Raw genomic sequence first — 17617 nt, forward strand, 5'->3', positions numbered from 1 at the left:
AACATACATACATACAGGTGAAGCTAATATAAAGCGTGTAAAAAAGAGTCATTGCGATTGAGATATATTCCTCAATCGCATTGACCAAAAGCATTGCTTTCCATAAAACGCCTCTTCCGAATAACAATAAAACTGACAGATATGTCAACATATACGTGTCACTATTTGTCAAATTGATTCAATTCGTTCTTATTTCTTTAACGATACCAATGAAGCAACCAGGAATAGATGGAATGCTGGTTTTTCTCATGGTACTGCTAAATAACAAAGTTACCTGAAATCTTAAGAGATTTTTTTTTGATAACGTAATTCCAATAGAGATCATTACTTCATCTCATGATATAGAAGCACGAAGGATTGAAATTGACATCGAAACTGAATGCAGATAATTATTTTTTAACTGGGATCAACAATATTTCAGTCGATTTCACGACGACAATATAAAATGCCTATAGTATGTGTTCTAGAAAGAAAAAATATTTGCCTACATAAAAACAGATAATGTAGGAAAAAATGAGACTGAATCTCAATTTTTTTGAATTCAAATGGATTCATTACTTCGTTTTGTTGACATTTTTTGATAGAAATGAAATATTTATTTTTGTATTCTGTACAAAGGAGAGTTGAGAAATAACGTATCGCTTGTTCAATATTGAAAGACCTACGAAAAGGAGAAGAAAATTGTAGTGTTCAAAATTAACAATGAAACACTAATTGTAATTGCAACCCTATATTACACACTATAGTATTATAAGATCGTATCCCATCATGGAATGAAAATCTCTGGTAGTAAGGTAAAACATAAAATATACATTCCTCAATAACTATAAAAAAATCATAAATTCAACATAGACGTAGACAGAAAATTTTCAATAGGTAATTAATGGTTTTAATACAGTACACACTCCCCATCTTATTAGATACCTAATACTTAAATCTATCTGGTGCATTTCTAATTCTATTCAGGCGATTCACTGGAGAATTTGTTCGACCTTGGATTATAGTATCCATTTCATTGGATTCCTCGGTTATGTGCTATGTAAGTCTGAGTCTGTATTTTCTAAATTTTCATTAGAAAAATATTCAGTATTTAACGTAAAGTCATCATCACTACAGTATCTTATTTGGTTGAAATGTCTTTTCCAGAGTATACCAGTTTTGGGTTCGGTCACCCAACAAATGTTTTTACCTAAACATTTTTTAATTACGGCCTTGCACCAAGAAGGTTTGGTGTTCTGTAATCCCTAGCATAGACAATTTGTCCAATTATAAAATTATCGTTACGCTTACCCCTGAAAAATCGTTTGTTAGAATCTTGCCCTTTCATCACATTGTTTCTGACCTCTATATTGCTCTTAACAATTTGCTTGTCTTGTTGTTGCGGCATGATAAGATCCAAACGAGTTCTGGTCAAAGGTCTTCCCCAAAAATATTTTTGCTGATGTTTTACCAGTTAAACAGTGGGGAGTGTTTTGATAGGTCAACAGAAATGTACACAACAATAAATCGATATTTTTCAGCTGATTATCAGAAATTTCTTCGAGTAAAAATTCCTTAACTGTCTTCACTAAGTTTTATCAGAAGCAGGATTATACGCAGGGATAGTAACATAATGTATTCGATTACTTTTCATAAACAGTTGAAATTCTTCTGAAATCAGCTGAGGGCCATTATAGGACACTAACATAGAAGATAAACCAAATCGACTAAATAATTCCCTCAACTTTACAGTTGTCAATGTCGTAGTGACTGAATTCATGGAAAACACTACCAGCCACTTCGAAAACGCGTCAGTTACTACTTAAAACAGTTTTTGTATTAATGGACCAAAAAAATCTATGTGAATGCGTTGCCATACCCAGTTGGGGATTGGAGTATTGTGCAATTTCTGACACTCTAAACATTTTCTAAGCACTTCCTCCGCTTCTTGATTCAAAGTGGGCCACCAGACGTATGATCTTGCGAGTGATTCCATTTCAACAATTCCTAGAAGACTGTTGTGTAATTCACCTAAAGAAGAAGGTATAATTACTCTGGACCCCAAAGTAACACATTTTCATCTAATTTAGTTTCATACCTAGGTCTGAAGTATGGTTTTATTGTCTCATTAGAATTAACAGGCCAACGATTTTTCACATAATCTAAAATTTTGCTCAGTAAAGGATCAGCACGTGTTTCACATTCCATTTGTTATCGATCGGTTGTGTCGTAGAATAACTCAAATTGATATGAGAACCCTCTAATTCTTGAAGATCATCTTCGAAATCGGAAGTCGAACCTCTTTCTCTGTTTTCAATCGGTAAACGCGACAAAAAATCAGCTATGTTCTCGGATGTATTAACAAACTTTATCGTGAAATATATATTTCATTTTGAGAATTCTTGGTTGTGTCTATCTGAACCAATACAAAATGAGTTTCACATCCGTGTTAGGAATCACACTTTAAAAGGTAAGACCTCATTAGTCCTTAGCTCGCACAAGTTTCTCAACTTCTAAGAGTTGTCGTTCGTAGGGGGGCGACAGCTGATTAACGGAAAAACAGAATCCAAATAGATTTTAAACAAATATTTGTTTACTCAAAAGAACATGCAGGTAACTGAAGATGTTAAAACGGAAGTGATTTTGTGACTGGATGTTAGAATTCTGAAAAGTATTCCGAGGCAAATACAATTATTCAAAATTTCGGGCAACTGACAGCCTTTGATACATGCTTCTATGAATGAAAATGTTCACTGCGAAATATTTTCAAACGAAATTACTTTGACCTGCTTTCTCCCATCTCAAGTAATACCTGTCCCGCCTTTTGGGTTGCATAAACATACCCAATTAATTCTGAAAAACAATAAAAAATTGTGTATTGATGAATGACAAATAAGCCTTGTTCACAGATGTTCACATATCATATCAAATGATATTGAAAATTCAAACTCATAATCAAATTCTTCATGATTCAACTAATCTTTCATGCAAATAGAGGCATGATTCATAATCATGTTATGAAGGTGTTCAACTGTTCAGTGGTTCAAACATGTGTGAAATTCACACAGTTTGAAATTGCTTAATTTATTAAACTTAACTGTATGTGATCCTCTCCATTCATAAAACCATGCAACACGACGGTAATTGTGGTTGTTATGTAATTAGATATTGTTAGTACATTGAAACTACATATCTGATAATGATTGTGAGTTTCAAGCATGTTTTTACAACTTCGTTAGTTTGAAATTATATAGCTGCTAGTTTAATGGGAAAACAGAGCGGATCAACAAAAAAATACATGTTTTTGCTATTCACTGTATACGATTCTCCAAAAATATGATTTCTGATCATATTCAATTACATGTGGAAGATTATATACATTACTGCTGCTGCTACCTGCAGATTGAACTTAGACAAAATAGTTGAACGGAACTGGGTGAAACATGATGAAAGGCCATACCAAAACCTACAGATAAAATTTGTTCTGATTTTCACAATGGAAGGTTCACAGAACCGTGACATGTAATTTCCTATACAAAAGCTTTCCCAAGCAAGATTTGAATAACCTTCTTCTGGTTGAAACATAACTATTACTAACACTATATTCTGAGAACTATCACTACTACTACACTATTTTGTGAAAAACAAGTCAACAATTCAATCAATATTACATATCAATAATTCTAGGGCAGAGTTTGATTATCTGGTGAGAATATATCAAGTAACGGGAAAGTATTCAACTGAATTTGATCGTTTATTAGCTATTGGTAATTTTTGTACTCATTAAAAAAAAAAAATCTGTTTAAAATCTGTTTTTCCGTTAATCAGCTGTCGCCCCCATACGAACGACAACTCTCAAAAGTAGAGAACTTGTGCGAGCTAAGGACTAACGAGGTCTTACCTTTTAACGTGTGATTCCTAACACGGTTGCAGAATCATTCCAGCATTAGTTACCATACTTTCCGAAAATTTCAAATTTTCATCTGGAAATGGAGAGTTTGGAGTACATGGTTGAACTCATGTTCCTTGGAAACAAGGTGAATCATACATTGCATTTATTTATCCTTCATGAAAACTTTAAGGTCTTTTATGCTTGTTCCAAATGTCCATTCAGTTTAACCTATATGAAACATGGGACATAATTTATATATCTATCTGACATCGAATGTTATTTCAAATATGCATGCTTAAGTTCAGATCCGGAAACACCATCCGTAGCAGCCTTACGAAAACCAGGCCACCAAACGTGGACTGCAATTCTAAGAATTGCATTTACCTACCCTAAGATTGTGGGTGAAATTAAGAGGCCATTGAAAGTTCACATTGCTGAGCCCAAGAAACACACACAGGGAAGGGAAACCAGCAATTCGGGAAAAGCGAAGCATGTTTACTCATAAACCTAACATCAAGTGGTCCCAAGCTGAGGTCATTCCCAGGGAGAAACACTGGTTCAAGAGAAAGTTCAAAGAAGCTGCATATATGTTCTCCAACGACCCATTCAGCCAAGCTAGCGTAGAGATACGCAATAATATATTTAACTCTCGTTACATCAGTGAAGCGGAGATACGAAAGAGGGGATAACTAAGAGCATTCGAATGACCTATAAATAGTCATTTTTCGAAGGAATAGTCCAGTCATCACATGAAGACGATTGTGGATGACGATAGACATGCCGTGAAATAACTTGGTTATAAATATTTTTAATTGTTCAATTTAAAGTTTTTTGCTTATTTTTATTTATTTCTTTTTTCAGTTCACGTTTTATTTTGATTTTATCTATTCTTTCAGATATTTCAAATTATAGTATCATATTAGACGATGGAAGTCCGAAATAGTGAAATTAATGCAATTGAAACTGAATTAGATTCAATCATCTGATTGGACCGTAGATCATAGTAATGTTTTTGATATATCAATTGTCTCGATATAAAAATAGTTGATAAAATTCCCGTGTTGCGGTTCTCACCTTTCATAGTGAGAGTCAAAATAAATATCATTAGTTAGTCGTAAGACAAAATAGTTCATGGTCAATTTAATTATTCTATCATCACGCTTTTGTTTTATAGTTCACACTATGAAACAAAAGCATAATAGGGAGTAGGAGAGTTAAATAATTCATCTGTAATGATTTTATGCAATTTTGCCTAACACATATACAACATAGAACATACCTAAGTTCAAGTAATCATCCATACATTCAAAAGATTCATAGTTCTATAGGAGGGTATGTTCATCATCATATAGATGGAGTAGACCAAGAAATTCTGGGTCTTGGAATTAGAAAATTTGACAGAAGTCCAAAATGAGGACCAATCCTAACCGGCTCTCTGGGCCTTCTATTAATAGGGGAGCCCAAGCGGGGATTTCGGGATTTACTAAAGCGCGCCAGATTAATATACAGGGGGATACCTGGTACCTAGTTAAGTACCTCCACCAGATATGAGCTCTATATATAAGGCCGCCTGTGAGGGATAAAGGATCAGATTTGTAAAAAAAATTGATCATCAGAAATTCTCGAGCGCGTCAGATTAAGGTAGGATGAGTTGATTACTTGCTAAAATGTGTATATTCCAGTAATCTGACAATTTGAGGGTGACGTAAAGACAGAGGAGGGCAGCAAAAAAAATAACGTCATTTCGACATTCTCGAGCGTAGCAAATTTTTCTATTTTGAAGAAAATAATTCAAGAATAACGAAAAATATATTATCTGACGATTTCCGCAAGCCGAAATAACAAAACTTCGTCGATAATGTTTAATGCGTGCAGCTGTGTGATACCTATATTTCCCTCTGCGAGTTTCTATTCCTCTATTCTCTATTCACTTTTTCTCTATCTATTACTCTCTCACTCCATCCCCACTCTGAATTCTGTTGCCATGACGCCATCACAGCTGATCACAGATCACAGATCGTGCAATGCCTATTCAATTTCTTTAGTGATTGGTAATTTAATTATAATTTCTAACGGAGTATGGCTGGTGTCGAACAATACATCAAAGAAACTACGTATTTTTCTACCGAGGCTTTTCATTGTCCTTTATCTACTGTTATTAGTTGAAAAAGACCTATACGAACATATACGAACCTACTACTGAGTGGGCTGATTTTACTACAGTTCAGGTTTTTGTTGTTCATATCATGTTTTCAAACCTCAAATAAGACAAGTTGGCAGAGAGAAGAAAATAACTGCCTTCCATTCACATAATCAGCACAACTGTAATACTGAAAAAACATTATTCTTTTTTCATTTGTCTCCATATTCATTATACTATTTTGAATTTCCTTGAATCTTTGTATTCTTTCCACTGGAAGGAGGTCGAAGAAGAGCCACCAAATGGACTGCAAATCAAAATTCATTTTCTGACCCGAATGTCTTGGGAAGTTAAATGCAACAGACAAAAATGCAATTTTAGATAACTTTAAGTAAGGTCCGTACGCAAATTTCCTCAACTAACTGGGCTGTTCAATTCAGCCAGTTCCATAACTAGTACTTCAAAAAATTTCATTATTTTCTTGTTATTCCTCCTCATGCACAAAATGATCATCCTGCACTTTTATGTAAATCAACTCAACATCTCAACCCAGTATGGCTATTTGCACTGATCAATGATTATTCTCCACATGCTAATTTATTTAAGAGTGGATATTCGGGATTATTTCATTGCTGTTTCGCTTTCAATGAAATAGAAATGAATGGAATACAGTATGATCCCTCAAAATACACTACCTAACTTTCAATGAAAATCTATTTCAATGGGAAAATATAGTGAAACAAGTTATCTGCATCAATTAACTGCAAAACTGATCAGTGTTGATCTGAACTTCCTGTATAGTAATAACCTCATTTGTCTTTTAAACCATCATATTGAATCATTACCACTAAGAAGTAATCAAGTCCTGAACGATCCATCTAAGTTTGTAACGTTGCTAATGTATTTCTGCGTCTATTCAAAACATTGATTGATGATAGTGTCCACGGGTTTCAATTACAGAATGTTGATTGAAGGTCTGACACAGATACATTATACTTGCCTGAGATAGAATAAACAGACGGTAATTTCGATACATTGTTTTGCTCCGTCTGAACGACTGAGGAAGTATTCATTTTGAGAATCGGGATTTGAGTTGAAGAAAAGTGCAATTCATTGGAAGGTTAATTGAAGGAGTTGCATAACGAGAGAGGAAAAATTGGTCATGAAAAGTAATGAATAGTATTTCGAGAAGTAATGAGTTATTTCATTGAGCAAACAGCAATGGCTGTTTAGGGTAATGGTTTGTAATATCTGAGTTTCATTTCTTGTTTCAGCTTGTGAAAGCTGACAAAAAATGAGTTTCATTGCACTCCTGTTATGAGACCCATGCTGAAGGATGAATACTACCTGATCCTTATCAGATATCATCGATGAATATTCCAAAATACCAGATATCCTCCCAGATCATCTAAAAGAACAATTCGTTCAGGCCAGTCTCAACACCCTACACAGTAGGTTAATGGACTGACACCTATCAGAAAACAACCACTCCCCAGGCTAATACCACGAAGGGCGTTGGATTATATCCGACAGGTGTCAGTGCAGGATTCTTCACTGAAGTTATTCCTGCATATGCTGTTGGCGATACAACTGCCGCAATAGATTTTCAATTATTGGAACACACTTGCAGACCGGTTTCGGGCTGTTTGGCCACTCGTCAGTGCAAGGTAGTGTATATCATCAACATAAAGTCGATGATTTCCGATAAAAGAAAATCTAATTTCGTCAGAGTATCATTCCTCGAACTAAGCTGAAGACTACAACAAACAACAGGTTTGTCGTCGCTCCATCTGCCTGTGAACGAGGTAACCAACTGCATATCCAAATTTGCCCAATTCCTCGTAAAAGGAAAGAAATCTTTCACTGGCCTGAACGAATTGTTCTTTTAGATGATTTGATTTATAGCCAGTCTTCAAGTATGCCCACTGACTATACTGAAAGATTTCTTTCCTTTTACGAGGAATTGGGCAAATTTCAAGTATGCCCACTGACTATACGTGAAAAATATCCTCCCAGAGTACTCAGCATTACATCAATACAAGAAGCATCCTGATCTTTCTCCACAAACTCAAGGTATCTGGTAGAATCATGAGTATGGAAAAAAAGCAAAAGCCTCTACGAACGTCTCTTTCAACTCACGATAAGGGTACTACAAGTTAACCACTCAAAAATTACTAAGGAATCCTCAGCATCCTTTACGAAGATCATCGGAATGTTTAATATTGCTTTCATACCGGAACCCTAGGTCTTCAATAAACAAATGTAAATATCCGTAAAAGATTGTTTATCATTGCTGTGATCTCTTTCTGCAATAAAAACTCAACGGTGGCCAAACCAAACTAGTGACGAAAAACCTGGGGAAATCATCGATGGATCAGAATTATTTCGTCACCATAGTTCGGAATCACCATTAGAGAGAAATGTAGTAGAGTTATTCGGAGAATTTGTAGATAAAAACAGATCACAACTTGAAATTACCTGAATTCAGCTTGTCTGATATCAATGGAAGACGTGAATACTTGCAATATGAAAGAATTTGGAAAATGGACACTGAAACCTTTGGAAACACGACACGCAAGTTATTAATAGGTATAAAATTAGGCACTACACAAATAGAACGTGTCTGATGTTGAAATTTTTCGGATCATGAAGACATAAAATTTTAAAACAAATGGCCTCATACCATGATCACATTCCATTGAAACCCCTGGAAAGCACACTGGGGATCCTATAAAACAGTTCTGGAAAGTTGACTAAAGCAAAAAGATTTGGAATGAGGGATTACCTGACACTTTTGGATAGTGATATTTCATATCATAAAGTATTAGTTCAATTTCATCATCATTATATAAGTAAGATTTGCCGTACAATATGATTACGAAAAATTTGAATCATCAAACTGATGTAAATATAACACTGCAAAAAAACATCTTTCAGATGACGGTCACAAATACATCATGTATAAGCTGTTTTGCAAGAGGTGAAAATGATAGGTCTTTCTGGAATTTTTCTTCCATATGGTTTGGAAAAGACTATATATTGCATCACTGATGACTTTTACTTCCAACTACTTTTTCATCATCTGCTTGTGAAAATACAAAATCAAATAATCTGCCAACCATTTGAAGTCATCAGTAGAAATACAGATTTTTCGTAGACAAAAATGTGCATTTTTATCAGATCGAAGAAAATCTCGAGTACTACAGTACTACGGGAAAATCCTCAAAGCGCTTTAAAAGCGGTGCCTGTGTGAAAGTAGCAATTCACATTGAATTTGAATCGCTGGAGATTGATCCATTTGGAAAAACGTTCTCAGGAAGTTCATTCCACACTAACGCGTTTCTCCAAATGGGAGAGTTTTCGAAAAATGAAGTTCGAAGTGTATTGAGTTGTACCTCGAAACGATGAGTAGTTACAGTCCGTGTTAGGAATCACACGTTAACGTTAAAAGGTAAGACCCCGTTAATCCTTAGCTCGCCCAAGTTTTGACTCCTGAGGATGTCATTCGTAGGGGTGCGACAGCTGGTTAACGGAAAAACAGATATTTTTTTTAAAAACAGTCCGTCGCGTATTTCTCATATTTACCAATCTTGGTGGAATCAAATGTGCCAAGTCACTTGAACACTACCTGTGGAAATATCTGTGAAAGAGAGGAAAATCTCCAACTTCTGATACAGACTATCAAGGTTACAAGTGATGTTTGTGTCTCAAATCAGGCAGATGGCTCTTTTCTAGATGAAATCCAGCAGCTTCAGGGTATGTTAATGGGCGGAGCTTCATACATGAGAACAATACTCCAAAGAAGGTCTGATCAGAGCTTTATAAAGCATCTACAGTTGCTGAGTGTGTACAGTTTTCCAGTTTGGAACAGGGTTTCAAAATTTCGAGAAGTAGCCTTTGCAATTTCAGCAACATGATTATGCCAAGACATATTGGTGTCCATTGCAATCCCCAACAAACTCATCGAAGCAGAAAGCGGAATCGTCTGCCGACTCACCTTTTTGTCATGAAATATATTCGGCGAAATCATTCAATGCAAAGTATTTTGTTGAACAGTGAAATTTTTGTACAATTTTTCCAATTTGCCTTTCATCTTTGTTGTCAACTTAATTTATTGTTTCATTTTAATTTCTTCATTTTTTTGTCATACACAAGCTCTATGAGCTTCAGTGGCTTGCCATGTTTATTTCTGCATTTTTTTTTGTTTATATGTAAATGTATTCAATCTTATGAAATAAACATTATTATTATTATTATTATTATTATTAATTCAACAACTTTATTTGATTTCAAAGTGAAACTGAAAATCTATAAATGGCCAGAGTATTATATTTGTTTTTTTTTGTGAATCAAAATATGGCCCGGAACAATTATATCGCTTTCAAATACAAGTTTTGTAATAAACACATAATTTAATTGCAGAAAAATATCTCAGTTCGAGGTTATGAAGACAGAAATAAAAATATCGACCACAAGAAGCTTGCGTGCTCTACATTCTCCCTGCGGTGACTTTGTGAAACCTTTCATCCACAAGTAATTCCATCCATTAGCAAATCTCGGACAATATGGTGACATCAACGACCACGAACGTAACAAAATGAGGCCAGAAATAAAATAATCACCTGTGGGACAACACACTCATAGTCTAGTTCACAAATGCCATTTTATCGGAAACCTATCACTCCAAGACCGAAAATTATAATTGAGGTGTCACTCAATTTGGAAATACATCTAAAAACTTCTCAAGAGTGGCTGGCAAAAATTTTTAAAATTTTCAAACAACTAAGTGAAAAAAAAATTGTTTGATTTTCTAGAAATATCTCGAAAACTTTAATTTATGACATTAAAAATAAAATAAATACAACAATAAAAATTAATTGGCGCTCCGGGGCGAAAACTATTTGAGATATCTGAAATTATTTATTATTTTGATTTCGAAATGGAAAGTGGGCTTGAAACGGATAGTGACGCCTTTGCTTGTTTGAACATAAATATTAAATTTGAACAAATTTGAATATTGAGAAGAAAAATCAGTACAAACAATAACTTGCCAAAAAAAATCTTTCGACGATTTTTCAGTAAATTCATGCTTTTGTCATTCAGTAAATTTTTGTTAATCGCTGATTGTCAAATTGAAAATCTGAGAATTTATTCACATTTGGGCCTCAGGAAAGATCCCTAACTTGTTGATTGAGAAATTCACAGAATTCAAAATGTGAATTAAGCAATTGTCCAATTATTTTCTCACTGTATTTATAGCTTTCGTCACTTTCCAACATCTGTAGCTATCAAAAAATATTTTTGGTGATCTGATAATCAATCTAATGCATTTGTTATTTGAATTTTTGTTTGTTCTCGAATATCAATCTTACAAATAATGCAAAACACATTACTGAAAATTATTTGTAAGAAGAACCGTTTATTTTCCACAAAAAAGCTGTATGAAGAAATCAACTTATTCAACATCAGAAGTCTCTACTCTTACTCTTGTTTAATATGGATATTTCATAACAAAGTAAATTACCAAAGTTCAACTATTGAAAAAGAGACCAGATCTGTTATAAAAAGGTCTATCCATCTACCTTTATTCAAAAAAAGTCATCCACAGAAATCTGTATATTACTTTGGCCCAAAACTTTTCAATTTACTACCACCCGAGTCCAGGAATATTATAGACATAAAGAAATACAAAATTGCTATAAAATCATTTCTACGCTACAATCAACTTATTATTGAAAAATTATATTGAACACATATACTTGAAAGCTCCATTCTCCAGAAATATCAAATGTATATAAAATGTCTGACAGAATAAAAATCTCCTTTTAAAAAAAGGGATACCTATCACAACACAAGCGCATTTGCGCTTAGGTGAAAGGTCCCAATATATGAAAGGGGATAAGAAATATTTATATATTATTATTAATTTTGTATTATTATTAAATTGTAATTATTATTTGTAATTATTATTTGTAATATTATTTGTAATCTGTATACGTTGTATACGTTGTGAATAAAGAATAAAAAAAAAATGGCATGCCAATTCAGGGCGGTAGAACTTTTTTAGGAAGTCTAATGTTCTCTATGATTTTTTCTCAAATTCTGGATCTCTAAATTAGTTTTGGAGATGGAAGTTGAAACTGAAAGCTTTGGCGTCAAACTCGGCGTCAAGTTATTCCAAAACAAGCACTTCTTGCCGAAGCCAACCAAGTTGGCGTCATCATGATATGAACTATAATGTTTGGCTCATTTCAAGTTAGCAGCATCATCAAGAGATATACCTCTTTGAGGATTACAACTTGTTATGTGAAATGCACGTTTGGAAGACTATTGCAGTTCTGTTGCATGAGAGCAGTGTCTATTCTTATTTTCGCCGGCCTTTCTTCAAAGTTGCACGAAATTTTTAGGTGTCATTCCGAATGGAATGGATAATTGTCAAAAAAATGTCACCTGAGAACCAGACTATCACGGCTACCTGAGGTTTATCTGGTCATTATTGCGTTATGCAAAAGGAAGGTAATGTGGCTACATGAACATTTCTGCAGCAACGTATGTAGAGCGGAACAACCATATTATTTTCATAACAGTACATGTACTGTTCATTTCAACGGCAGGTTCCGAACAAGAATTTGTTATTTGGTACTTTGTATTCGCGCGTGAGGAGAATAAGAGGATGTGACACAGATTTTAGGCTTGTAGAGGATACTGAAGTCGTAAAAATGAGTCGAATCGGAAATGTCCTTGACTCGGATTGATGGTAAAATCTGCCTTGGTGGCTTACTTTTCAATTTGGTGACCCAACTTTTCAAAGTGCATAGAATCTATCAGTTACAAGATGAAAGAAGGCAGAAAGGGTGAAAAAAATTATATGGAATCATGAAAAAATAGACTCCACTTGAAGATCATCACTTGATTTTTGGAGCAAATAAAAATATTTTTCATGATTTTTGATGAAATTATGTATTTTAACGACTTTCACACGGAAGTTATAAAAAATGGAATCAACTGAAACTTTTGAATAAGCAATTTCTTATTTTTGATTTTTCTCTCCTACAAAAATGATTCCATTCATTTTAGATTTGTTAGAAATTTATCTTTCAATGAGCTATACTCATTCTGAATCAAAATTCGTTTTTTCAAGTCCTCATTTTCAATAAAAAAATAGAAACTTTCAAAATGTGATTTCTTTGATACATAAAACATTTCATTTTTTGTAAAAACGTCAGATTTGAGATGGTGAAAAAGATGACCGCAGTAGAGTAGTCATTGTCATTTTGAGTTTTGATGAATGCAATTGTGTTTCTCAGTTTCGGAATTCTCTTCAGAATTATGTGGCTTCTTCTTCTGAAATTCAGAGTTCCAGAAGTACCCAATGGATGACACAATAGTGGAGAGTTTCAACTTTTCTGATCTCATTTCTCAATATATTATTTTTTTTTCAATAATAACTTATGGTGAAACAACGAGAAGGGTTTTAAGTAATGAGAGTGTGGGGAAAATAATGTATGTCTCTGCTTTTCCACCAAAGTTTCAGAATTGGGAAATTCCAAAGACTGACACTTATCTCCATGACAAGTGATCAATTTCCATTATTCATCTCAATGATTTCAGTTTGATTACATCATCATCATATTCTTTGGGTGACATTTTTTTGTGAAGGACCCAAAAAAAATTGTGGGAAGTATCATTATCATACATACCTATTCACTAATGATCTCTCGATTCAAAACAAGTTAGGTCTCAAAATGAAGGAAGCTGGTGAAATTTCAGTATTTGCACATACTTTTCTGAACCAATCATTGTCGTATCCAGTTCCAATGATTGACACTAGCTGAATTATCACTATTACGGAATGATGAAACCATTTACTTCATAAATTACAGAAAAACCATCTTTGGCATTTTTTCAACAATCAACGAACGAAAAGATACAAAATAATGAGGCCTTCTCATCACTCGTCAACGTTGAATTTCCCGTTGAGCTTGAGCTTATCACCAGATATTGTAACTTTTGGAAAATCAAACTACTCTATTATTCCACTAAGATTCATCACACTAACGTCAGTGACATTAAGTTCGAAAGTTTTCATCGTCATTCATACTCAAAACTTTGGCTTTCTGAAATGTTTTGGATCAGGCTTTTTCCCAGGAAATTCAGCCAATACATAAATTTACTTTGTATTTGGGCTCATTTTGAAATCAGCCCTTTCAACTTTTCCTCTATCACTGAAAATGTCGGGTTTTGGTTAAGATTAGACATATCGAATAAATTTAATTACCAACAATAATACAGTCCACTTTATGCCTCCAACTTCCAACCACGAAGTGCTTTATACAGTACTTGTCCGGAATAGAGAGAATTGGATCCTCTGAGAGAAGGAAATATTGAGAGCAGTTAGTTGTTGGTTCACAGATAGATCAAAAACACCTTCAGGTTCTGGTACAGGTGTTCTCAGTCGCAGACCCACAGCAGAGATATCTACCTGCCTAGGAGAGAATGGAAGAATCCAACCCTATACACAAGTCAATAAAATATTCTCCGACAGTTTTGGAAGCTCTAGGCTACCGAGCAACGTCTAAATTGGTGTAAAATTGCCAAAAACGACCCTCCTCGATGAGAAGACTCAACAACTTGTCTCTGGGCTGGATTCTTGGCCATACTGGTCTGGAAGGCAATGAGCTTGCTGACTCCCTTGCAAAGGAGGGTGATACAAGCAGTTTCATCGGACCAGAACCTGTCATTGGCATCGCTTTAGGCTTTGCCAAACAAAGATTGAACACTTGGATGACAAGAAAATGTATGGATTTCTGGCAGAATCCTTCAGAATTGGCTTACTCCAAGGCGTGCGTTTATTCTTCCTTTGAAGCTTGATACCAAACAGTTGTTGGACTACAGTAGGGATGAACTACAATGGCTAACATTCTCATGAAATACAAGACTAATGCAGCATGGAATTCGAATGGTTGCCATATAGGCAGAACCACTGTGTTTTACTTTCAATTAATGGTTTCCTCTTTGAAGAAGTGGGACATTTGTGTGAAGTTCCTCATTTTTTTAGATTTTTGTTGGAAGTGTTAATCTTTGAAGCAGCTTTTCAGCTCGCTCGTTGAGTAATGTACTATAATTGGTATTTCTCATATATTTTGACCCAAGAATCATTAAAATTTTCTACTCACTTTTCCCGTAGTCTGGATCTGCAGGAATGTCGCTATGCCTGCCCGCACCCTGTTTTTTACCCCCCGCACAGTCCCCTTAGCACTCTTTATTGTAGCAGCACCGTCACCAAGAATGTCCCTATAGCCTGCGAAAGTTTCTTTTTCCACCACCGAATCGACGTTAGACACAACACTATCGTTCACGTGTTCATTTATATGAAAGTTGTAAAACATATCTGGGTCTATAATGGCGTCTCCTTGTTTTTCTTCTGTCTCTTTCTTCCTGTCTTCATATGATTTTTCGTCTACTTTAGGAGGTGAAGTGGATTTTGGGGTACGTTGGCGAATGTCTTGGAGGAGGGTGGGGGGAAGGAAGGAGGATTTCGTGGCTACGATTGGGGTGGTGAGGGGGGATACTTTGCCGCTGTTCAGGGAATCACAGCTGATGTTGCTTTCGTTGTCGTCACTGTCGATCTCTGCGCCGCTACTGGAACTAGGGGCTCGTTTGTGTGATCCTGGAAAAGAAATTGAAACTGATGAAAATATGCGATTATTATAAATTGATTTCTTCGAAATGATCAAATTTATATAAAAACAAGAGCTTTCAAGGCCGGTATCACAATTAGAGAGAATAAAATCCGGAGTGGAAAGCCATGTAGCATAAACGATTGACGAGCGTTGCTGAGACTTTGAGATATAACCTTCGTCTTCGCACCACTGATAATGTCTGCCTCAGTAACAGACGAAACGTTTGATACGCAAGTTTCATTCGAACACGACCTACCAGCCCTGATACTGGTCTCCCCAATTAATCATAAGTATATTGAGAAAAATAGATATAAAAAGTACAGAATCACTGTTTAGCAAGATATTCTTCAGGATACTCAGTTCAATTTTTGGAAGATACTCCAGGTTATATGATTAAATTCTACCTTCACTTGGAAAACAAATTTGGAAGAACAATATATCAATTTTTCAAAACATAATATATACTTTGTGCAATTCAGATTTGAAAATCGAAAGTTTATGAGATCTGGGCACTATCTATTTTTATTTACTTATTTATATATTCGGGATACAAACAGAAAAATCCACTACAGTGTCCACATAATTGATTCAATATTAAATTAAAAGTAACCTATAATACACATGTATATAATGTTTAAAATGAAGAATGAATTAGAATTGAATACAATGACAATAAAAACAGTTATTGTTATTTACTGAGTTTATTATTGAATTATATTTCATAAAAATAAGTTTTCAATATTTTTTTGGCCGTGAGCAACGATATATTAAAATATATGATGGAATCGGCCGATACTTGATGAAAATCCATAACTAACGTATTCCAAAAACACTTTATTGTGAGATTTTCACTAAATTGTTTTACAAAAACGCAACACGTGTTTCGCCATACAATGGTTTCATCTGGCGTGTCTTTCAATTGAGTTGAAAGATACGCCAGATGAAGCCATTGTATGGCGAAACACGTGTTGCGTTTTTGTAAAACAATTTATTGAAAATCTCACAATAAAGTGTTTTTGGAATACGATATATTAAAATATCGAAGTATTTTGCAAGAGTATTATCCCATTTAACGAATCGATATAGAGGAGATTTCTGCGAACAGTGTGTTCTCTTAAAGGGTAAAATGAATAATTAATGTGCTCTTATTCTTCTATTCGGAACATTTGAGAAAATTATTGATAATAACGGTGGACAATTCATTTCGTTTGTTATTATTTTTTGTAGAAATAAAATATCGGATATGTTAGGCCTATGTTCCAACGATACAAATGGAAGGTCTCGTCTAATTCGGAAAATATCATCGTTTTCAATGATTTGAATACCTTGTTTAAAAGCAACGAGTCCAAAAAATCGATTCTGAATACGTTTTCATCGATGGATGAATATATTATATTTTGAACTCCAAATGGTTGATGCAAACATTAAGTTACTTGAAACAAATGGATTATAGGGTTATGTTAGGTTAGGTCCAACGTGAGTGGGTCTATTCGACCATCCACCGCAACCCGCAAGGGTTTATTGTGGCTCACGCCTATTCACACTCGACCAAATAAACTTAGCTTCTTAACGTAGCTGATTATTATTTTATATGGTGCTCTGCCGAACTCTTAAAACCTGATTGGTCCCTAGCGGGGCAGGCACAAAGTATGTGCTCTGCTGTTTCATCATTTCCCAAACAGAGGCGACACACACTGTCTTCCAACAGTCCGAGTCTCTGCATATGACGATACAACAACTATTTTTATACTATTCAATACTATTTGGTATCATGCTTTGAAGAGTGAATAAAAGCCTTGGAGTGAGCCAATCCTGGAATATTCTGCCAGAAGTCCATGAATCTTCCTGCTATCCAGGTGTTCAATTTTTGTTTCAGGTTCGATGAAGCTGCTTGCAATATAGGGGGATACTATTGATTTTGTT

At 34.8% G+C, this 17617-nt stretch overlaps 1 protein-coding gene across 3 annotated transcripts in view; it reads right to left on the reverse strand.

Annotated features, from left to right (window-relative positions):
* Window positions 1-17617, reverse strand: part of LOC111506701 (glutaredoxin domain-containing cysteine-rich protein CG12206) — an 84895-nt gene that overhangs the window by 48404 nt on the left and 18874 nt on the right. For all 3 annotated transcript variants that reach the window (XM_023161872.2, XM_023161873.2, XM_023161870.2), the window contains one exon: window positions 15188-15681. In XM_023161872.2, the coding sequence (XP_023017640.2) occupies window positions 15188-15681 (494 nt within the window). The remainder of the gene's footprint in view (window positions 1-15187; window positions 15682-17617) is intronic.

This window comes from Leptinotarsa decemlineata, unplaced genomic scaffold, assembly GCF_025532065.1.
Source record: "Leptinotarsa decemlineata unplaced genomic scaffold, Ldec_3_MD MMD2_tig00026328_RagTag_RagTag, whole genome shotgun sequence".
NCBI lineage: Eukaryota > Metazoa > Arthropoda > Insecta > Coleoptera > Chrysomelidae > Leptinotarsa > Leptinotarsa decemlineata.